Raw genomic sequence first — 24,489 nt, forward strand, 5'->3', positions numbered from 1 at the left:
AGTAATCCCACAACCGGGCTGCTGAGCAAAGCTGATAGAGGTGTAAGTAGCGATATGTAACAATAACCAAATTGCAGCTATGAGAGCGCACAGCCACAAGAACAATATGTACGTGAAACACGGATATGTTTAAACAACAGCTGAGAACGTGATCGCAGTGTACACTTCATATATACAAAGCGTGTCCGTCGTGAGACAGGTTGGTTTTACCCTACTGATGCCATGTTATTGCGACAGTAATCCTGCTCAGTACGAGAGGAACCGCAGGTTCAGACATTTGGTTTGTGCGCTTGGCTGAGGAGCCACTGGCCCGAGGCTACCGTTTGCGGGATTGCGACTGAACGCCTCTAAGTCGGAATCCCTCCTGAAGACAGCGATACCGCAGCGCCGCGGGAAGCTCGATAGGCCACGGATAGCCTGGCGCGACAGGACCGGGGAGAGGCCCGACACGCGCCCTCCCTCTTCCAACACACACCGCAAGTTTGTGAGAGACCCGGTGCCAAATGACTCGTAGACAACCTGATTCTCTTGGGATTCGAACCCGTGACCTTGCAGTCCCGAGGCGTGTGTTTTATTTGATGAGCCACTCAGTTGACACGACGCACTCTGCCTGCCATCCCTGACGCGACTGAAAGGAGACAGTAGAGCATACAGTGTACAGGAGGAACAGATGTCAGAAGTGACAATGAAAGAAAGAATGTCATTTTGTACTTACCTTGTTTCTGTTTGTATATACAGTATTTGTATATATTTTAAAACACTTTAAGTTACACTACATACATCGCACTTTATTTTACTTTATTTCATTACTAAAATGACATAACATTGACATTACATGACATGACATGACATTACATCCTCCAGCCTTTACACATACTAAACATTTAATACTTCCTATTAAAATAACCGACTCTACCTGTTTAAAATGGCAAATGGTTAACTAAATACTTTCACATTTCATGTGTATGGCTTGCATTAATATATTCAGTCAGCACACATGAGAAACTTTTTTTTATTGAAGTGAAAAAGTATCAATACAATATAGATAACCAAGAATAAACAAATAAACCCAAATAATATAACATTAATGGCCAGGGGGTAAATGTTAACAAAAATAAATAAAGAACTAGACGTGAATTCAAAATAACACAAGACTATGTAAATAAATAAAAAGGAAAAGCTAAACAATTAAGGTTTGCTAGTGGGGAATTTGAAAATAATTACAACAGGACAGAGTTTTTATTGCTTTAACATTTGTAGAATAAGAGAGTGTTTCTATATATTGCTTAAATTCAATGAGAAAAACCTTAAAGTTTGGTTTACAACTGCATGGAGAATTTACATTTGTGTACATGAAATTTGGCCAAAAGAATTAAAAGGTTAATCATATAAAACCACCTATTTACCTTTTGTCCATGCTAACAAAGCCAAATAATACATTTTTCCAATGTAAAGATAACAGAGTGTACACATTATCACGTATATATGTACAAAAGTTTCCCCCAAAAACTTTGGTGTATACTGATACTGCCAGTGCAGGTGAGCAACTATTGAAGCTCATTCGTCAGGAGTGTTGCTCACTGCAGAGTTCGCTGGAGGCAAAGTGCGGAGCTTTACCTGGTCTAGCCCCACCCCTGTCGACCTGGTGAAGTGCAATCAAGCCCCCCCAACTGCCTATTAACGTTAATGCAAGCCTGAGATCTCTGAGATCATATTTGCCATTTTTTCCAACACTTGACCTGAACACCTTGATAGAAATGTGAAAATTAACCATGGTCTTACTACAAATAGCAATTTCAGAAACTAAACTTCAAATACTGTCATTGTACTGTTTCTCTTTTCTTTTTTAATCTATTCCTTTTTCCATTTATCTAAAAAATCACATAGCCTACTCCATGCACTGTCATGGATTAAGTGTTGCTGGATTCATTTGTTTCTACTTTCCTTAATAATATTGTGTAGCTAAACATAAAAATCTTCCGTCTATGAAAAAATGATAACTAACTGATATTAATAAGACAGTAAATTTAATTTTAGTGTATTGAGTTTCAAAAACACATTACACAGATCAGATCAACCTAAGTAGTTTTAAAGGTTCTCTAGTCTTTTAAAAGTGTAGAGGAAGGGAGTCCATATTCATCCATTTCACCATCATAAAGCATGGTGTTCATAAACAGATCCCACATCATGATGGCCAACAAAGCATCATCATCAGTCATCCTCAAGATCATTGGTAGGTAAATATTCCCAGCAAAGTGATGTTAGTTCTCCTCCACCCACTCACAGGCCAGCTGACTCGATCTCATCACTGCTGACTCGCAGAGTCCTTTGTGCAATAAAATAAATTGTAATAAATCGTGGTGCTCAGCATCTTTATGAAACACAGAAGGTAAACACATGAACTAACAATAGTCAAGCAACAGAGAAACATTCCATGTACATAAATGGATTATCAGAGTTAGATGATATCCATCATGTCTGGCTCAGGTAGGGTGACCATGTCATCTGGCAGGATTGTTTCTTGGGTGATTGGCCGTGGGGCTTGACTTTGAAGAAAAAGTGACAAAGAGCAAAATTATTTTTGCGGCTTATGTCATATTTATTACAAATTACTCATACTTCCTGCATACTGGGAATCGCATAATGTAGATTTTTTTTATCCTTATAATTATGTATCATATCTTGCAGGAGGAAAGTCTACCTGATGGCAGGCATGTCGAACTGATAAAAGATGCCAGTCTTTGCTCTTTTTATATTCCGCCATGTAAATAGAGAATCCGCCATGGCGCAAATGCAACTGCGTTTTAAAGGGAATGGGAGATTGGTTTATTGCATGTTACGGCCAAAACACACCCTTGACTCATAGACCCTGCATTCCATTCTGAAGGGCTCATCCCTATACCCCTAATCCCTTTGAAGGTATTATACTCCGAGTCCGGAGTGAGAGCTTTGAAGGGTGTAGGGGACCTGTTTCTTGATGTGCCCTTCTGTATCATCATTCTGTGCCCATAAGGAGGTGTTTTCGGCAGAATGTGTGCAAAGAATCATGGGACCGTGAAGTGTCCATCAGTTGTAGCCTTTGAAATTCTTCACTCCAAAGGGCCCTTGGAAGCGGCCAGTTATGAGCACTTTCGTTTGGAATGACCCTTCAATATGGTGGCAGTGGTTGTTTTCAATTCGAAGCAATATATATTTTCCTTTGGTAAACAGCAAAAGTGCATTCTGACACTCTCTAAGTGCACCTGCGCCATGCGCTTTAGACCATGCGCTAAGTTAAAATAAGGCCCACTGTCTCTTCTTCAGTCTGTGTTGATTGTGTGGACTGTAAGACTCTGTAGCTCCTTACCATCCCATCAGCTGAGGCTCAGACTGACATTTGTTACAGCTGTTACACACAAATAAAACACACAGTCACATATACAGTCTGAGATATTGTGACATATGTTAATATACTTGAATGTAGTTGACAAATTATTTACAGATTATTTAGATGTGACATTTATTATTTAGATGTGACATGCAGTTTATTTAAATATGTAGAGAAAAAAAAACATTGTTTTGAGAACGAGATAGCAAAATAATTGTTATAAAGGCAATTACGACTGTACATGCCCCATGCCTGAAATCGCTTAGGGCTCCAGATCACTAAGTCCACCCCAGTTAAGAATGTTATTACTCACAATAGCTTCTTCAGTTTATAAAGTGGATCATATTTTAGGTCAGACAGCATCTTCCTTCCTGAATCTTCTAGTTTATTACTGGCCAGATTTAGATGTATCAGGTGTGAGGGGTTTGATCTCAGAGCTGAAGTCAGAGCAGCACAACCTTCATCTGTGATATTACAAACACACAACCTGTAGAGAACAATGAAGTTTGCTCTGATTTCACAAACAACATCTCATGATTAGAGAAAGACAGAGAGACTGCATCATCTTCATTTGTTCTAACTGTGTTGAGTGTGTTTCATGTAATAGATAAAAGTACGGTGATGATGTGAGTCTCTTGTTGGCATTATATTCATCAGAACTGCAATATCAGTTCATATAAACAGATAATTTTTTTGCATTTACAAGAGCGGAAGAACAAAAAAAACACTTCAAATGTATTATCTCATAATATCAGATGATCTTACTTCAGTATCTCCAGTTTACAGTGAGGATTCTCCAGTAGAGTAGAGATCAGCTTCACTCCTGAATCTCCTACATTATTATTATTCAGATTCAGTTCTGTCAGGTGTGAGGGGTTTGATCTCAGAGCTGAAGTCAGAGCAGCACAACCTTCAGCTGTGAAATGACAACATCTTAACCTGCAGAGAACAATAACACACTGTCAGTTCAGCATGAATATCATTAACATGTTGGAACGAATGACATTTATCATCACATATGATAAATGTCAGATCTCATTGAAGTGAGATCAATTTTCTCTCCTACATTTTATTATGACAGTTATGTTTATGTGGTTAATTATGATCAATTTACTGTCAACTTCTAAATGAACATGTAAACTTATAAAGGCAAAATCATGAAAACGGGCCCTACTGGTGTCAAAACGTTCGCTTTTTACTGTTTCATTGTGCATTATACACTTTGGGAAAAAAGACTGAATCATTTGGCATAGTAAGAAACAGCTCTCATTTCACACCCCTTGGAAAATTAACTGTGATGAATCCACTTTTCTTTATCTTTGCCACACTCATGTTTCATTAATTCATGTCAAGCCAGAACTGAATTGACCACACTGGGGGCTTATGTTGACTTTTGTTGATATTGCATCCAATTGGTCAAATATTTTTGATGCAATGATATTTAATATACAAACGCTATTTCTTATATAGACTGTTGTTAAAGAGCAGGTTTCATGAATCTCATAAAATTACCGGCATTTCAGTGTGTAACGTAGCTTTCCTTCAATTTGACGATCTGCAAAGTTATTATTCCAAAAAGTCCATGATAAATTAAGATATTGGCTTCCAAAGTAAGGAGTCGACTCCGAACCGCCCAAACAAATCGTTAGGCTTTCGAATCTTTTGAGTGTAACATCGATACGTCACAGTGTAATGCATCAGCACAATCCCCACCTTCCCGCGAAACAGGAACACTCTGACCTGCCCACTAGCACTTCAGGTAGTGTTGCGTATACAACACGTCGAGGAGACGCTGTGTTTTGTGCTGTGAACGCAAATGTACTTTGTTTTCGCTGCCAAAGGACGACGATGTGAAGGATCAGTGGTTACATTTTTTTTTCCACGATACCACTGCAGTACAATTCCAACCTTGTGTAATGTGCTCGTCATTTTACCGACGATTGCTTCTCAAATTTTGAGGATTTGCCAGCCGCTAGACCCTTAAAGATAAGTCAATACCAACTTTATTTGGACTAACAAGCGTCTCAGAACCACAAGCTGTAAGTATGATAAATACGTTATGTGTACATGTTAATTGAGTGCTTACAATATACGTTAAAGTAATTGTGCTAATCCGTGTTGTATATTTAGTACAGCTGTAGGTTTCCAGGTAAACAACGTATAAATTAAGAGTGTTACAGTTTTAATAATCCAACTCTTACCTAATAATGTGGCGGTTATTGTAGACTGTTGTCGTTCTACATGTCGTAGTATTGTACAAACTGTATCCCTTTATCGTTTAGTCATGGTAGCACTTTGCTAACGTGTCTCACATTATGGTTTTGTCAAGTGTGCAAAGTTTAGCTGTGGTCACGATCCCCTTCAAACAAAACGGTTTGCTTGTCATTATTTTAAAAACGGACTGCAGCACTATATCATTTTATTATGTAAAGATGTGTGCATTATCTTTGGAAACTCTCGCTAACTTGCTCAGTTACTCCTCTCTGTATAATCAAAGTAATGATCAACTTTTGGATAGAGTCGTTGTTGTTCTCCCACAGCTATGACGAAAAAAGATCAACAGAAAACAATAGTCTGAATGGTTTATGAAGATAAGTTTATGAAGATAAAAACTTGTGATATGGTAATACTGATGCCATTTTTACACACAGCGTCATTGTTTACAAAAACCTTCCTGAGATAAGAACTGTGGTAATGGGTGTTTCGTTTCTGACACGCAGTGTATGAAGAAAGACCAATCACAACTGATTGGGCCAGTTGGCCAATCGTAGCACACTGGACTAACGGTAGGGAGGAGCTTAGAGAAGCGGAACATTTGAACAGCTTCGGAGGAATTGTTTAGGGATCTTTGAGAAATGGATAGATACTAAATGCTTATTTTAAGAAAATAGCACCGTTTTTTTTTTACCTTTGATGCATTTGAACATGTTGTTGGGGACTCTAATACAACATTAGGACACTTACAAAAACCTTGAAACCTGCTCTTTAAAATAAGAAGGGATGCTACACAGTGGTCCCAACTTTTTTGAGATATGTTGCTGCCAACAAATTCAAAATTGCCCTCTTTTTTCTTAAAATGGAACAATTTCTCAGTTTAAACATTTGATAGGTTTTCTATGTTCTATTGTGAATAACATAAGTGTTTTGCACGAGACCCATCATTTTGTTTCTATTACATTTCACAGTCCCAACTTTTTGGAAGCAGGGTTTGTATATAAAAACTGCTTCACGGACAGGAAAGGTGCCCACCCCCTGTCAGCAGGCTTACCGGACACAAGACGAGCCACACCACAGAAACCGTATAATCATTTATTGAAAGTCCATAAGTGAACAGGTAAGTGCTCCACACGTAAACACGAAAGTAATCGACAGGTAACAGCTAAACAAATCCACAGGTAACAGGTAACTATACTGGGTCGCCACTAAACCAACATAAACAACGACTAGACCTGACAAAGAACATAGGTAGAGATGTGTGTTTAAATAGAGTCCGGATAAATGGTCTACAGGTGTGTGTGCAATCATGGACGGGGTGGCGTGCAAGGGATTATGGGAAGTGTAGTTCAAAAGTCCGGGGATTGTGAACGGGTGAATCTGGAGAGGGATGCTGGTGCAGGGGGCGTGGTCGACGTAGGCGTTGGAGTGTTCGTTACAACCCCAAACCTTCAGTGTGTATTTTTCTAATGTTTTCTACGGTATACTGTATTTTTATTCATTGTTACGGTCAGTAGAGGAGAGTGGGGACAGTTGCAACATAGCTGTTTTTCTCCCATCAGGAATGAAGTAAAGTGATGCTATTCATACTACACATTCTTAGTTTGACCCTTACTGGAAGAAAGCAGCCATACAGTGTGATAATTTCTTCTGAAAAAAAGTGTTTCACTGTAAAAAGCAATCGTTTTGGGATCAAAGTTTTTGTTATACTGTTTGTAAGGCACATGTTTTGTTTCCTTATTTGTATGTAATGCGGCCAGCCGTTATATATCGGGGTATTTTATAACGGCTTAGAACTCGGCTCAGCCAATCAGAATCAAGGACAAAAACTGACCATTTTATAAATTTTGTTTAACCATATAAACTGTCTGACAGATGTAAATTTAATGCTTAAAATGTTGCCTTTCTAATACAAAGCGTCTCAGAGAAAGTGAAGGAAATGCAAAGTGTTACAACCCTTCCCATGCGTTAATTTATGTGACTTGGAGTGTAAATTATTTTCTCTGTAAATCCTTGCATTTTCCTCAATGTTTCTGTGATTTCTGTGTCAAATAATGATGTCTAAATGTGTGTTCCATTTACTTTTGTGTTAGCGCGTGAGTTTAGTGTCAGAACTAATGTAATGTCGCAGACTGGTAGGATTGGAGCCCTAGGCAATCAATCACCTGTTTAGCCTGTAGGACAGTTCCTAAGTTTCACTAAGAAATCTGACAAACTAACTAATGTGTATCTTCATCAGAACAACTTTACACAATGTGTGATGTGTTTTTGAACCCTGAACATCACAGATCACACACGTGTTCATGTGCTATTGAATAGCATCACCCTAGATCAGTGCTTCTCAAACTTGTTTGTTGTAAGGTCCCCTTTTGTGTGGAGTGCATTGCTTTGTGGCCCCCCAAATAAAGAATTATGACCTTAAACTTAGAATTCAAATAAAGAATTATGACCTTAAACTTAGAATTTTACTTAAACGAAAACATACACTGTAAAACTTTGCTGTAGCTTTTCAGCAGGTTTCCCAGTATCTTGCTGTAGATTTAAATACTTTCCTGTTAGTACTGTTTTCAGTCTGAGTTCAACTTTACCTTAACTAAAATTAAAACACATTGACTTTTGAGATTCAAAATGAGCAAGAAGCACAGCAACACTGCTAAAAATGACATACTAGCATTTTTTTCTTGTTTTTTAGTAAACATATTTGAAACTTCTTAATTTACGATACATTTACATAACAAGAAAAGTGACCTAAGATATTTAGTCTTGTTTCATGAAAGAAAATATAAGAAATAAGTAAGTTTATGTTTAAACTAAATTGTAAATTAGATCTACAGTAAGTTTATGGCAAATCTGCTGCAAAACTACAGCAAAGTTTTACAATGTATTCTATTATTTAATGCTGAAGCATCAATTATTTTGGTTGGTGGTCTTATTTTTCTGATGTTTGGTTGCACAGAATTTACGATAAATGTCTATATTTCATAAAATGACACAAACACTCCTGGATCCATATTGGGGCCCCCCAGAGGGCCACAGCCCCCAGTTTGAGAACCACTTCCCTAGATATCACAGAAGACAAAAAAATCCTAAAACAGAAGTTGCTTTACAGTTAAAATCAAAAACACAAAATATGTAAAATTCCATTTCACAGCACAAATATAAATTTCTCCTATTTACTTATACAACCTTATTATACAACACAATAGAAGAGAACTATCTGAAATTGCTAGTGATTTGTGTAGTGACAGTGAGTGGTGAAAACTTTTTATCAAAGTATATGTGATTGTTTGTGACATGAATAAACATATAGGGCCCTAACGCACACTTGGCGCAATGCGGCGCAAGGCGCAGCGCAAGTGTTTTTGCTAGTTTCAGCCTGACGCTGTCCTCATTTTCCCATCCTGCGTCATGTTGTTTAATTGCAAATACAGTTGCGCTCATTTGTGCGCCCGTGGGCGTGCTGGTCTAAAAAAATAGGTGTTTTCAGGCGCATTGTCGGCGCGTTGCTATTTTGAGGAACCGAAAATAGACTGCGTCATAGACCAACTCAAACCTGGTCTAAAGTCAATGGCGCAATATTTTTGTGCTATTTAGAGAGCGCGTTAGTAGAAAATGCGCTTCTGGGCTGGTCCACAACACGCTTTCACTTTACTTATTACACAGAGGGAAGCGCACAAACATGCCAAATATAAAAAATAAATGGAGTACAAAGTAAATTATTTTTATTGTGTACATAAAGATAAAAATCCGGCTTGTCCTGTAGATGGTCTTGCACGCTTTAACCTCACGCACGAGAAGATGTGTTTCCTCTCTGGAGAAGCGCCCAGTCCTTGCTCTTGCAAATTCCGCCGTGTAAATTTCGAATCCGCCATGGCGCGAGCACAACTGGCTCTTAAAGGGAATGAGAGATGATACTCTGATTGTTTTACTGCACGTTACGCACTAAAAACACCCATTACTCATGGAGCAGCATGTAGGGTTTCAATCATAAAAGTGGTTACACTAATGTTACGTTGATGTTATCGAGGAAAACAGACCATTTCAGTAAGTGGATGTGAAAAAGGGTGATACATTACTGAATTTTGTAAGTTTTTTATTTAATTATTATAATATTATTAATTATACCACAGGGAACATAATAAAATAAAGAAACATGCCCCCTTTAATGTGTGTCAGCGTCAATGATGTGTTTAAACTTTTTTTAAATGACACCTGAGGGGTAAACCTGGAGATCCACAATACTAGCAAAGATCTTCAAATCTTCATGTTGTATATTATTTTTCATATATTTCACTTGTTTTATCCTCTTCATTTTACCCCTTTCTCTCCGAATCTTGTACACACTGTATCTGCTTATCGTAATCTCCCTCTGACTTTTTTGATACAGTTTATGTTAAATAAACCCTTCAGTGTGTCATGGAGGGGCTCGCTGTCCACTGCTCACCACATGATCACTGGGATCCCTCAGGGTTCGGTGCTTGGACCGCTGCTTTTTTCCATCTACACGACATCCTTGGGACCCATCATACGGGCACACGGCTTCTCGTATCACTGTTATGCTGACGACACCCAGATCTACATCTCTTTTCACCCCGATGATACCACTGTAGCAGCTCGCATTACAGCCTGCCTAGAAGACATCTCAGCTTGGATGAAAGAGCATCACCTCCAGCTGAACCCTGCCAAGACGGAACTACTCGTGTTTACGGCACACCCCACGGTGCAACACGATCTCACCATCCAACTTGACAATACCAAAATCACTCCTTCCAAAACAGCCAGGAACCTCAGAGTCATATTTGATGAACAGCTGTCCTTCAATGATCACATTGCAAAGACAACGTGATCATGCCAATATGGCTTATTCAACATTAGAAAGGTTAGACCCTATCTCACTGAGCATGCGGCACAACTCCTTGTCCAGGCCCAGATAATCTCAAGGTTAGACTACTGCAATGTTCTCCTTGCTGGTCTTCCTGCAAAGGCTATCAAATCACTCCAGCTGGTTCAGAATGCAGCAGCACGCCTCGTCTTCCAACAGCCCAAAAGGGCTCATGTGACACCCCTTTTCATCTCTCTCCACTGGCTACCGGTTGAAGCCCGTATCAGATTCAAGTCACTAATGCTTGCCTACAGGACTATCACTGGATCTGCAACGGCATACTTTCACACCCTCCTACACTCCATCAAGATCCCTGCGTTCAGCAAACCAGCGGCGTCTTGTATTGCCTTCCCATAAGGGCAGTAAATCGTTTTCCCGCTCATTCTCCTTCACACCTCCCTCCTGGTGGAACATTCTTCCTAACTCGGTCCGGTCAACCACATCTCTCACAACATTCAACATACCTAAAACCCATCTCTTCTGTGAATACTTGACAGACAAATGAAAAAAAAAAAGACTAACCCTCTCTCTTTCTCTCAACAGGTACTGGTTTAGCTTTTGTTGAAACTAGTAACTTTGTATTAGCACCTATTGTATTATTGCTCCTGTATGACATATCGCTTATTGCTCCTTGAACTCTGTGTAAGTCGCTTTAGATAAAAGCGTCTGCTAAATGACTAAATGTAAATGTTAAACTACGAACCAGTAAACGTGTTACTTACTCCAGTATCTCCAGTTTACAGTGAGGATTCTCCAGTACAATAGAGATCAGCTTCAATCCGGAATCCTCTAGATTATTCAGAGACAGATCCAGATGTCTCAGGTGTGAGGGGTTTGATCTCAGAGCTGAAGACAGAGCAGCACAACCTTCATCTGTGATATTACAATTGCTCATCCTGTAGAGAACAACAACACACTTTTCACTTTCACAGTTCACAACACAGTTGAACATAGATAACTGTTTATTATGAATTTCGAAATTATTCCAGGTTAGAATTTGATTTGGATGTGTGTGCACTTGTAATATCAAATTTGACAGCAATCTCATATAATCCATATGATCAATGTTGGTGAAACAGCACATTATCATATCAAATTCTTATTCTTTTCAGTCTTTAGTTAAAATAAACTTACTCCAGTATCTTCAGTTTACAGTGAGGATTCTCCAGTACAGTAGAGATCAGCTTCACTCCTGAATCTCCAAATTTATTGCCAGACAGATCCAGATGTGTCAAGTGTGAGGGGTTTGATCTCAGAGATGAAGACAGAGCAGCACAACCTTCATCTGTGATGTTACTATAATACAACCTAGAGAAAAAAAGCATGTGGATTTGAAATGACATGAGCTTGTATTTTGTGCTCTTGTAAACAGTTTGATTTAGTAATCGGTTGCATATAGTATGAATGGTGATGATTGGGTGCACAAGTCACTTACACAACACATGGTACATGAGCGATCAAAATGTACTCATTTGAAATTATTAGTGAGATATAATTAGTGAGGGTTTTAATACAGATTTACTTTTCATTAATAAATTCCTACTGGCAAACTTTGCACCCTGAAAAACAGCCAGAGTGGGATGTGGAGATGGCAAAAATCATGATATTTGATTTATTTCAAGATAACATCAATATCATGATATTGATTAGAATTTTATCAAATGTGACAGGAGCAGTGATTGATTCTCTCTTTTGTTGCTGTCACTTTAAGGATTTAATGCATGGATCCAATACTGCAGACACATATCAGATGCGTACTGAACACAACATACTGCAGTGCATACTGAAAACCACAGAATAAAAGTTTTAGTTTGCACGTGTGTGTGTGTGTGTGTGTGTGTGTGTGTGTGTGTGTGTGTGTGTGTGTGTGTGTGTGTGTGTGTGTGTGTGTGTGTGTGTGTGTGTGTGTGTGTGTGTGTGTGTGTGTGTGCGCGCGCGCGCGCGCGCGCGCGCATGCATGCATAGCACAAGGGCATAACTAACATAAAACACTGCATGATAAAACATTGCATTAGTATTTGCTGTAGCCTTATGTATACAGTATTTATTCACACATTTCACAGATGAACTTTATTCTATGTTCTGAAAGAACCAGCTGTGGGTACTTGACAGCTTTTTTCAGCCAAGGCACTTCGGTTTCTATAATGTGGATCTGCAGCAGTAATTTGTTGGTATTTGATTTTCGCAGATTTGTTTAATTAGCAAATGTATTAATACTGTGGTAGATCGGGATATCATTTAATACAGAAATAAATACAGAGAAATTAATTTATGTAAAAAGTGATGTTGACTGAAAAAAAGTATCTTTTTTTGTGGCATATTTTGCACACAGCTCTTTCAAGTAAATTTACCTAAAAAACTGTGTGTACAAAAAAAAGCAAATTAATAAAGAAACTAAGAAAATCCTACTAGCACAGCATCAATGAGACTGAAAAACCCCTCAATGCCTGGCCAGCTGCTGCTGTTTTTTATATGTGACACTTCTTTTGCTCCCAAACAATTAAAAAAAAATACGCGGGCCTCAGAAAACATTCTTTGGTGGACACATAGCCCTAGTAGTTTCTTAGTTTCAATGCCTGAAGAATTCTTAAAGCATGAAAAAATAAAGACACACAGCAAACACATGAAAACACTGAACACTAGATTTTGTCTTCTGAAGATTTGTGAGGCTTTTCTTCATAAATAATGTTTTAAAAGTAAAGTCACTGTTCACACTTACTGAACTGATCTGGATTCACAAATCACAGGAAGCATCTTCTTTAGAGCAAAAAGTGTTTCATCTTTGTTTTCTCCACTAACAAATTCTTTCAATTTAAACTCATTCAGCTCCTGTTCTGATGTCAACAACAGAAAAACTACGGCTGACCACTGAGATGAAGAGAGTTTGGTTTTTCTTAATGTTCCAGATTTCAGATGATGTTGGATTTCCTCCACTAGTGAACGATCACCCAGTTCATTCAGACAGTGAAACAGATTGATGGATTTCTCTTGAGATTGCGTGCTCCTGATCGTCTTCTTGATATACTCGACTGTTTTCTCATTGCTGTGAGAGCTTATTATTGTCTGTGTCATCTTAAAACCTCGTAGAAGATTCTGATTAGGCTCCAGTGACAAACCCAGAAGAAAACGAAGAAAAATATCCAGATGTCCATTTTTACTCTGAAGAGCCTCATCTACAGCTTTCTGATGCAGGTCAGACATTGAAACTTTATTTTTAACTTTGTGATACAGATCAGATATTGAAATCTTCTCTCCTTGAGTTGGTTTGATAATCTGGTCAAGCACATTTCTGTTGTTGTTTATAAATTCAAGGTGCACGTAAAGAGCTGCTAGATGTTCCTGAATGCTCAGATGAAGAAAGCTATAAACTTTCCCCTGATACAAGCCAAACTCTTCTCTGAAGATCTGAGTGCACAATCCTGAGTACACTGACGCTTCTGCTACATCAATGCCACACTCTCTCAGGTCTTCATCATAGAAGATCACATTGCCTTTCACAAGCTGCTCAAAAGCCAGTTTGCCCAGTTTGAAGATCATGTCTTCATCACTCTTCACTTTCTTCTCATAGTCCTTCTGATGTTTGATGTTTGTCTGAATGATCAGGAAGTGTGTGTACATTTGAGTGAGAGTCTTGGGGATCTCTCCTTCACTCTCTGCTTCACTCAACATTCTCTCTAGAACAGTGGCTGAAATCCAGCAGAACACTGGGATGTGACACATGATGTAGAGGCTCCTGGATGACTTCAGGTGTGAGATGATTCTGTTGTTCAGACTCTCATCACTGATTCTCTTGCTGAAGTATTCCTCCTTCTGTTTGTCAGTGAAGCCTCGTACCTCTGTGACCCGATCAACACACTCAGAGGGGATGAGATCAGCTGCTGCTGGTCTGGAGGTGATCCAGATGAGAGCAGAGGGAAGCAGATTCCCCGCCATGAGGTTTGTCAGCATCACGTCCACTGAGGCTGATTCACTTACATCACACAACCTCACACTGCTGCAGAAATCCAGAGACACGCGACACTCATCCAAACCATCAAAGATGAACAACACTTTATATTCACCGCTGGAGATTTCCATTTCTTGTGTCTCTGGGAAGAAAAGATGAAGAATATCTAAAAGACTGAGTGTTTTGTTCTTAATCAAATTGATCTCTCTGAAAGGAAGTGGAAATATGAGGTGGACGTCCTGATTCTCTTTCCCTTCAGCCCAGTCCAGAATGAACTTCTGCACAGAGACTGTTTTTCCAATGCCAGCGACTCCCTTTGTCAGAACACTTCTGATGGGTTTGTCTTGTGCAGGTAAAGCTTTAAAGATGTCATTGCATTTGATTGGTGTGTCCTCTGTTGCTGTTCTCCTGGATTGTATCTCAATCTGTCTCATCTCATGTTTATTACTGATCTCTCCACTTTCACTCTCTGTAATGTAGAGCTCTGTGTAGATCTCATTCAGCTGTGTTGGGTTTCTCTTATGTGATGTTCCCTCATACAAGCACTCAAACTTCTTCCTCAGATTTGATTTGTAGACCTCAGTCATGTTTGGTTTCTGTTGGGTTTTCAAATCTTCACCTTCAGCCTCTGTTTGGTGTGGTCTGTAAATATTAAAAATAATTTTGCATGAATTGTAACTTATTGTTCACTGGGGTGGTACCCTAAAGGTTCCTTTTTGTACCTTAACGGGTATAGAACATATTAAATATTGGGTGCATTTTTGGATATATTAATATAACCTACCGATATACTGTGTAAGTTATATATTAGGGGTACAAAACATTTGAATGAATGAATGAGGCATTTATACAGCACTTTATTGTGTATTGCTGTACACCCAAAGCGCTTTACAATCATATAAGGTGGGTCTCTCCTCAACCACCACCAGTGTGTGACGGCAGCCACAGCACAACAGCGCCACACACAAGCTGTAGGTGGAGAGAAGAGAGAGATAGAGCCAATTCAATGGGTGGGGATTTTTAGGAGGCCATGATTGACAAGTGCCAGTGGAGGGAATCATTTAACTGTATCACGGTTATGTCCTCCATTGTCTGTGCTTCCCCCGGACTACATTTCCCATCATCCTCCACGCTCCTTCACCCGTACCTCGTTGTCTATTACCCTCACCTGCCTGCGATCTCCTCATCACCAGGACACAATAGCTATTTCGAAAGGGTGCGTCCTCTGGAGGTCACAATTGAAGGCTGCATATGTCATCAAGTCTCATTTCAGAAAACCAAGGACCCCAAGTAGGACACTTTGAATGCAACCTTCGAATACTACTCTTTCACAGGAATTTGGAGGACGCATGAGGTGTATGCTTTATTGCTAGAGATAACCCACAATTCTTTGCGTCACCACGAACCAAAGTATTTTATTTGAATAAATGGCAACAGCTTTAAGTATGTGTGGTTTAAATGTAAACCGTTTACAATTTTTACACCTTATTTTCTCAGTAGACCGATGTAGTAAATTAGGATTAGAAGTGTTTAGTCATTTTAAATGTTTAAAACAGCAAGGAAAAATTGGTAATGAAGGACATTTTGTTTTATTCTTTTGAGGACCCTCTGTATACCGCATCCTTCACAGGATGTAGCCTATGGATGACTCGAGGATGCAGCCTTTTGAAATGAGACCCAGCTCATATATACGCTCACTCTGTTTTCCCCGTTTTTGTCTGGTCTCGTCGATGTTTAATGTTTGCAAGTCATTCTCCTGTTTATTTTATAGTATAATACATATCTGTGTTTGCATTTCTCTGTCTCTGGTCTGTAGCAAATCCCTGACAAACTGTTCCTTTAAAGGTACACACTAGGTCCTTAGGGTAGAATAATCATAACATTGTAGGATGAAAAGGTACAAAAAAGAACCTTAGGGTACCACCCCAGCGATGAAAAAGATACAACTCCTAAAGCATGGAGCCAGCGAATGTAAAATTACCAGAGAATGTGTGTTAATATGTTATGCATTGTTTAATTTGAACTGTATCATGTAGGCCTCATTTTTTGTAATGAGATCAGCTGAGCTTCTTTTTGACAAGAATTATTACATAAACGAAAACTTTACCTGTGATCATCATTTATATCTCTGAACTGATCCATACACTGATCTCTCGGTTTGAACCCACCGATTTCTGGTGAGTGTGATGTCGGATGCTGGACTGGTCTTCAGAAAAACAGAAACATTAATTTACCATTTTAAAACATACAGAACTGTAACTGTACAAACTGTTTTTATGTTTCGGTCACAGCAGGCCATTAAAACCTATAATATACATATTTGTGACCCTATCTGTGAAGTTCAGGTTAAGTCTCAGATTTCCGTGTTTACTGGGCAGGGAGTCTTCTTATTTCTCATGTACATGGCCATGATGCTTTATCCATTCAGAATAATATAATAATGGATATAATGTTTTAGCACCAAAGATTCCTTGCAGTAATTCTGCTACTAGATTTATTTATGCTGTGATCATCTATGTGACCAGTTTTGTTGTTATGGACGCACCTGGAAAAAAAAGAGCGCAAAAAAAAGAGAAGCAGACAGGAGAGGAGTTTGAGAGAGGTAAGACTTGATAAACAAACTTCTGAACACCCCAGCCAGTCAAGCCTCAGACATTGGAGGAAAAGGTCTCAGGAAAACCTTTGTCAAGTCTGTAAAATTGCATTGTTGCTATTAATATTTAATTTACTAGCTCTAGTTTAGGACATTACATAAAAAGCTGTTAGTACCTATGACTGAGATAACTACTGCATGTGCCGTTACAGACAGTACGGTTCAATGCAGTACAGTTGGCTAAAAAATGAACCAACTTTGTTTGGACTTAGCTGTTAAACCAGAAAATATTGTTTTTTAAGATAAAATATGCTATTTACATTAGTTGGAGCCATAAAACGACTGGTTTCTTGAAATATTGTAAATTATTGAAAATATGTAATTATTCATTGATATCATTGTGTAATGAATGCAGATGTGCAAGAAAAAATATCTCTGCTTTCATTATTTCCGTACTGTGCATGCAAACATGTTAATAAAGTTGATGTTGTTGAAATACATAAATGTTTACCTTTTCCAGAGTTGTTGCACTGTAGGAATAGTGGTTTAAGCAAGGGAAGTTTGTATAGTGCATTGTGCATACTTCTTGCACACAGCAGGTTTTTAAGAAAAAAGTGATAGAAAAGGTAATGGGGGCCTGTGCCTCAGTAGAGCTTTAGGTCTAGCAATGACCCTTGTGAATAGCCCCTTAGTCATTAATAAAGATTTCATATCACAGAAGGTTCTTTACATTACGCAGGAGGATTTAGTGTAGACAAAAGTAAATTACAAAAATGACTTCAAAGGGAGGGTCAAAAACAATTCATTTCACGTATTATACACACTGTGAGTCAAAAAAAAACAATGCAAAAATATGTATAACATGGAATTCATTTCATAAAGACGTACGTGCAGGCATGATTATTTTAATTATTATTAAAATCTTACCTGTGTCCATCTTTAAAGTTCACAAATTGGCCAATAGAGTTTTTACTCTTCATGGACACACTGCTGGGCTCTGGTGAGTCTGACATCTGGTCCTGGATTGGGCTTTAAATAATCGTCATAACATGAGCAATTAAATTGTTCTTGCAGTTTTAAGTTTAAAACTTTAATGTAGTATTATAACAAAGAGAACGTTTTAAGCAAATTTTTGAGATTTCAATCTTTGACTTGGCCTAATTAAATGAACAAATGGGTGTTCAAATTTTGCATAACAAGAGTGGGAGTGGATGAAAAACGGTAATCAAAAACTAAAATATACAGATATTTTTCCACACATATACTTAAGTAAATTACAAAAATGTATATTAAAATGCATATGATAAAATTCATGTCAGATAAACATGAATGCAGATATGATTATTTACTCACAATGTTGAGATCATTGATCTGTTCAGCAAGAATTATTACAAAAAATGACTTTACCTGTGACCATCTTTAAAGTTTACAAATTGACCAAGAGAGTTTTCACTTTTCATGGACACACAGCTGAACCCTGATGAGTCTGATATCTGATACTTCACTGAACTTCAGAAAAACAGAAATATTTACAGTAGCAAATCAGAAAGGTTCAGAAAAAAAACCTTTGATGAAAATAAAAACAATGAAAGAGCAAATAAATAAAAGCACTGATGACATTACAATGCACTGTAAAAAATGACACAGATATTTAATTTAAAAAAATATTATTTAATTAAAATATACCAGTGCCATTGCTTTGTCTTAATATGCACACCAGTAATGTTTTTACTAAGGCATTTTTATAAAATCTGCTTAAATATCCTAATTTAACTAAAGCCTAGTCCTGGTTTAAGATAAACCCTGTCTGTGAAACCAGGCCTTGTGTGTTACCTGGTGTGTTCAATGTTGGGGGGAAATCCTCCTTCCACCTGATCTGCATCAGAACTCATGTTTCACATTCACTGCATCTTAAAACATAACACCACAGAACAAGTTTTTCTGGATTACTAACACAATTCATTCTGACTGGTTTTCAGACAGAAAACAACACCACAATCAATACATAAACATCTGAATTATAACAATAAATCATGTGTGTTTAAGGAGAAAAACTAGTTACTGTATATGAATTTTAAAATTAAAATAGTCATATCTGCTGTAAAACAATAACATTTACAAGCTTAAGTATTAATTAAAATACTAAACCGATTGATTTCTTTTTACTCAGATTGTTAAAAAGAGATTAGATAAAACTCTCTAAATACAGTACACAGAGATAAATTAGATTTGAGAGAAATCAAAACATTGCAGAGAAAGTATTACAAACACTTTGATCAGATTATAACTATTACACATGAAATCAGGAATAAATTCACTCATTCTGTTTACAGTTAAAACAACAAATAATCCAGTGAACTCAAATATTAAAACACACACACAGAGAGAAACTGTAAGTATCATGATACTCCTTCACAGAAGAGTACAAAAACACTTTCAATTTAACCGAACTTACACTCTCTCGATCAACAGGTTTCTCTGGCTTAGTCACATAATTTACTCTGGTGAATTCTGGGCTCAACATACTACATTCGAAATCGAAAAATGACCATCTGTGACCTGATTTCGAACAAAATCTGGACCAAACGACAATTCGTTTCACTAGTTCGCCGCAGCCAACCAAACAGAACTCTCCTGGAAAGTTTGTGTTGGCCAGTAAACACCCTCGAGCCACCATTGGTCCATGGCCATTACATAATAGGTGGGTGTGTTATGTAGCATGGCCTGGGGCCCGTTTCAGAAAGGAGGTTTAGTGAAAACTCTGAGTATATTAACCCTGAAATGAGGGAAACTCTGGGTTTTCCGTTTCAGAATGTGAGGTATGTCAAACCTGAGAAAGCGGGGTAACTCAAGCCCGTTTCTAAAGGAGAGGTATCTTATACTCAGAGTCAGTAACCATAGTAACTTACTCTGTGAACCTAACCTGGTCGGGAGCAGATTTTCTTTGGTAAACCCAGAGTTTATTTCGATCTCCTCCCCCTTTTAAAGCGCAAGTGGTGTAACTCATCCATTCATTCATTAATACAGTCATTCATGGCACACATTTTGATTACACAGAGACCATCTCAGTGACTTATACTGTATGTCATATGTGCTTTTATAGAGGATTCATGAAGAGGCTGCATTAATTCATTGGAATGTACTTTGATTTCAGGAGAGCACCGAGTGGAATTTTGTCATTTCCCTGTGCATTTTTATTAAAACTGTACCGTTTTTCTTTACAGTGAATTAGATGTATCAAAATATATCTCATCCATCCTTACACATAAATAAAGTGCATGAATAAAGAAATGAATAAATACAGACATACATGCAGAAATGAAGCGATAAAGGTAATAAACAAGTAAATTTGACATGCAGCCATTCCAAGTGAAATCTGTTCAGAGCAGGAATCGAACCGGCGATCAGTCTAACTTTGCACGAGAGTCTGACGCCCTACAGGTGTCCTATACACCACGTCTTACTTGCGTAACTAGAGCACTCATGGCGAGTGAGAACATACGATTTTTTTATTATTTCTGTTGTTTCATTCATTTAATGATTAATTTATTTGTTTATTGGTATCAATTTATTAATTTAAACTTAAGTCATTTTCAGGACATCAGTAAATCGAGCGGAAAGTGTGCCTCACTCTCATGTGCTTTCTGCCGCCATGTTGCTTTTTTTGGTGCTGTTGCCATGGTGAATCGTGCTATCTTCGCTCAATTGATGATGGCTTTTTAAATCAATGGTGCACGCGCGTAACCTAGAGTGAACTTACTCAGAGTGGATTGAACTAATTGAAATCACCTGTTCTGAAACCGAAAACTCAGAGTTGCGATTCTCTGAGTAAATCAACTCAGAGTTCACATTTTAACTCGGTGTTGGTTGAACCTCCTTATTGAAACAAGCCCCTGGTCTGTGGGAAATAACGCGTCATTTTATTTGCATACGTCATGTAAACCCCGCCTCCAGAAACAAAGGGGTGTTGGATTGTTCGAAAACACTACCGTCGCTCAACGTTTTCGAGCTTCGTTTTACCCCCAAACGCAGAACGAAAGCGCAATTCGCCTGGACTATGCCGAGTCCTTAAGGCTTAATACTGGTATACACATCGCTAATGTGAAATAATTTAAGGTACATTAGATGATCAGTATGGAGTTATTCTGCGACTATATTAAAAAGGAATTGCAAACTGCATTTGCAAATGCGTTTTCTATTTGTCGTGTCAAAATTGTGACATAATTCAAACGCAAATGCAAACCGTTTTCATTTACGTGAACGTACAATGTCTGCCAAATTTCAAAAGGAAAAGCAAAGTCTATTTGCAAATGAATTACCTGTGTCTTACGAGTTACGACCCTGCCATATTTAAATCACAATAGCAATTCCCCATATGCCATTTCACTTCCTCTGGCGTCGCGTATTAAGCCTGCCAAAACTCAAATGAAACCTTTGCATTTGCGTTTCCTCTGACTTGTACAGAAACTTGTCAATCAATGGCGGGGGTGGGCTTATTCAATGGGACGTGTTTGTATCGGGAAGTGACGTCATTCACCGTCGCAGTGGTGACACCGTCAGGGCGACACCGGTTGTGGCTAAAAGGGATTCAGCTACAGCTAAAAGCCAAAATAACAATAATGGAACAAATGTGGATCAGATGCAAAGTTTCATATAGAGAAAATATTTACAATGAATCACAATTGCGGTATTTAACAAGTATAATTTAAAGAAGTTCAACGGGCTCGATAAACAGATGAACACAAACAGTGGTCTGGTGATCTCAATGAGCTACCAATAATAAAAGTCATATTGAAGCAGTGTGGATTCATCATAATTACATGAATTTCTCAGGTTGGTGCATCAGCTGATGGGCTCATTTACTGCACATGTTGTTGAAAAGGCTGTTCGGAAATTAAATTTTAAATACAGCAACAACGCCATCCAGTAATTTGTAGATGACAGCTACTTCTGTGTCCAGCAAGCTCACTAAAACGCTGGAGCACAAGTTTGTCTTTGTCTCACTATGTTATGATACACAAATAAAGAGATGTAGAATTCACGTACTTTTGTAATTTATTATTAACTTGTTATATGCATAATGAACAACGATGATAATGCAGGATGCTGTTTATTCATACAAAGTGAACATGTTTTGTTATGGTTTACAACACGTATTAATCATGATGCAAAATACGGTCACAGTGTTGTCAAGAAATGTCATGTCCTCGGAGTACTGTGAAAACGAATATCATAAACAAACATGTTTAGAGGAATGTTGCAGAGGGTGATGATTATCCATCCTGCACCGAAGTTTCACATGCCAAGTGATGCCGCTCTGAGCCCAGACTTCCAGCGCGAGTTATTTCCAAACAAAAAAACCCTGAAAACTGCACTGTTTTCAACGCCGATTGTGAGTGCAGTTGTAACTTCACTCCTAATGTGTATAGCTGTATCACATGTATGTATCTACTTAAGTTCCAGTCGACGGTGTCACTTCCCGATACAAACACACCCCGATGAATAAGCCCACCCCGCCATTGATTGACAGGTTTCTTATGGGATTCCTTTTGTGCCAATAAGAATGAACGCAAACTTTTAAAAAACGAACAAAAATATACAATGAGAAAGAAAATAAACACTTTGATAATGAAAACAAACTCAATTGCAAGAAAGTGACATGATTTTCAAATAAACTGCTATTTTTCTTAACAATTTTCTAAGTTTAGTTTTTGCAAATAATAGTTTTGAATTCGCTGCTAGATTTTTCATTTGCGCTTTCCGAGTTTTCGTTTACGCTTCTCAATTTTTCGTTCGCCTTTCTGGCACAAATCTTACGTGTAGGCAGGACTTATGGCCGCTTTACGCTGATTGGCTAGTGAGTTTTTGATTGACAGCTCCCTGACAAGGAAGTCGATACTGAAGACAGTACAGTGCAACAAATCTTAGAGAACGATCTGCATGCTGTTATCTTTATTGTTTGTACTTAAAACTACTTTCTTATTTAGTTAGTATATTAGTAATTGGTATTTGAAGTTGGTAAATCATGCGCGGTGTGGATCCAAGCGTCTTCCTAATCATCGTTCTACTCACCATCAGGTAAATGAATGTAATTCAGATAATAAAGAAAATCGCTAAAAGTTTTATTCCTGTACAGTAGCAATTCTGTCTTTAGCTCGTTTATTGTGTGCTTTATATTTTCAGTCAGGTATTATTTTATGGACTGTAAGATTATTTTCTTGAAAAGGAACGAACAACTTGCATTATAACATCCAATAAAGTATGGAAGTATTTCAATGCCATTAGTCTTTGAAGCAAAAAAGCATGCTGAATTACCACTAATCAAAAATAAATCTGTTGCATTACCAGTGCTTGCATTTTTAGAGTCTGCAATTCAATATGGTTGTATATTTAAGCTGTGAATATTTCAAATTGAAACATTTCACGCACAATTTCACCATTACAAAGTTCAATAATCAAAATTCGCCTTTTAAATTTCACTTAAAAAATTCAACTTGTTATAAAATACAACCTTTAATTTTCGACAGACAATTTTCAGTCCATATTATTTCGGTTTAAAAATTCGCTTCCACAAATTCAGTGGTTCAAATTCGACTTGAAATTCAAAGTTTCACATCCGGGAATCCCAGGAGAAGCAATAGAGCGCCGATACCGCCAATGCATGATCTCTACCTGCTGCCTGACCGCTTCACCAGCAGGTGGTGCAAGTCACTTCTGACGAAGACCAAAGCAAGACATGCAGATACTTTTTATGTTTGCAGCACAGTCCACTCATCTGCTCGATTAAGTGAATTTATTTGATCTCATAGATCTCTTCTTATGCATCATCAACATCAGAAATTTTAGGTTTCCTGCTCTGGCTTGAAGGAATTAAGTTATTTTTTACTTCAGCACATCGTGTTCACATAAATACATCATCAGCATTTACAGGACATATATTGTGTTTGAAGCGGTCAAATAACTGAGATCTCAACTAGGAGCTTATTGACAAATGCTCTGATTTTAACGCGTACTCTCCCATGTGCTTCTGTTTATATGACGTAGCTGTAATCTCAATAAACATTCTTTTTATTTTCCTTGCATGATCTTGTTTTAATTTGAGACTCTCAGAAAATGCTGGATGTTGTGGAATTGTGGAAACGTTCGTTTGTTAATACGAGACAGAAAAACTGATATTTTAGCCAAGCGAACTTCTTGAGCAGGCCAGATAAAATAGACCAGATAAAAATAGTCAGCACTTTCTTTAGAACCCGACTAGACCCGAAACGTCTTGTGCAGCCTGCAGCCAAGCAAGATACCTCACGGCGTTATGGAACTATACGCGCAAAGATAAAAACTTGTGTTGCATGCTGTGTGCGTTTCCCAATAATGTGCCACACACGAACATGCGAGTATGACTACACGCTAATTGCTTGAGTTGCTGTCTGTTCATTAAATGCTAAAATGTCAATCACTCACGGCGTATTAACCTAATTATGTCTTGTAAA

At 38.0% G+C, this 24,489-nt stretch overlaps 1 protein-coding gene across 6 annotated transcripts; it reads right to left on the reverse strand.

Annotated features, from left to right (window-relative positions):
- Window positions 1-837: 837 nt before the first annotated feature.
- Window positions 838-21,440, reverse strand: LOC130564521 (NACHT, LRR and PYD domains-containing protein 3-like). Of its 6 annotated transcripts, XR_008964272.1 has the most exons (12): window positions 21,322-21,440; window positions 18,836-18,912; window positions 18,410-18,511; window positions 17,930-18,031; window positions 16,517-16,615; window positions 13,183-15,051; window positions 11,598-11,771; window positions 11,186-11,359; window positions 4,133-4,306; window positions 3,681-3,854; window positions 2,702-3,385; window positions 838-2,546 (listed from the first exon to the last, which is right to left on the reverse strand). XR_008964272.1 is itself a non-coding variant. In XM_057350624.1 (11 exons), exons 2-11 carry the CDS (start codon window positions 18,882-18,884, stop codon window positions 3,343-3,345), a joined length of 2,955 nt encoding a protein of 984 aa, XP_057206607.1. In that variant the 5' UTR covers window positions 18,885-18,912; window positions 21,322-21,440; the 3' UTR covers window positions 838-3,342. The 6 variants fall into 6 exon arrangements, 5 of the variants coding, with proteins under 5 accessions (XP_057206607.1, XP_057206605.1, XP_057206608.1 ...); XM_057350624.1 differs by having other exon boundaries at window positions 838-3,385; window positions 18,410-18,506; XM_057350622.1 differs by having other exon boundaries at window positions 838-3,385.
- Between the last annotated feature and the right edge of the window lie 3,049 nt (window positions 21,441-24,489).

Source organism: Triplophysa rosa, linkage group LG14, assembly GCF_024868665.1.
Source record: "Triplophysa rosa linkage group LG14, Trosa_1v2, whole genome shotgun sequence".
NCBI classification, from domain to species: domain Eukaryota; kingdom Metazoa; phylum Chordata; class Actinopteri; order Cypriniformes; family Nemacheilidae; genus Triplophysa; species Triplophysa rosa.

Coding starts and splice junctions, on each gene's coding strand:
- LOC130564521 (XM_057350622.1), bottom strand. CDS start 18,894: ATGAGTTCTGATGCAGATCAGGTGGAAGGAGGATTTCCCCCCAACATT. Junction 15,052..16,516: donor GATATAAATGATGATCACAG/GTAAAGTTTTCG, acceptor TAATATTTACAG/ACCACACCAAACAGAGGCTG. Junction 3,386..3,680: donor TATAAACTGAAGAAGCTATT/GTGAGTAATAAC, acceptor TGTGTGTAACAG/CTGTAACAAATGTCAGTCTG.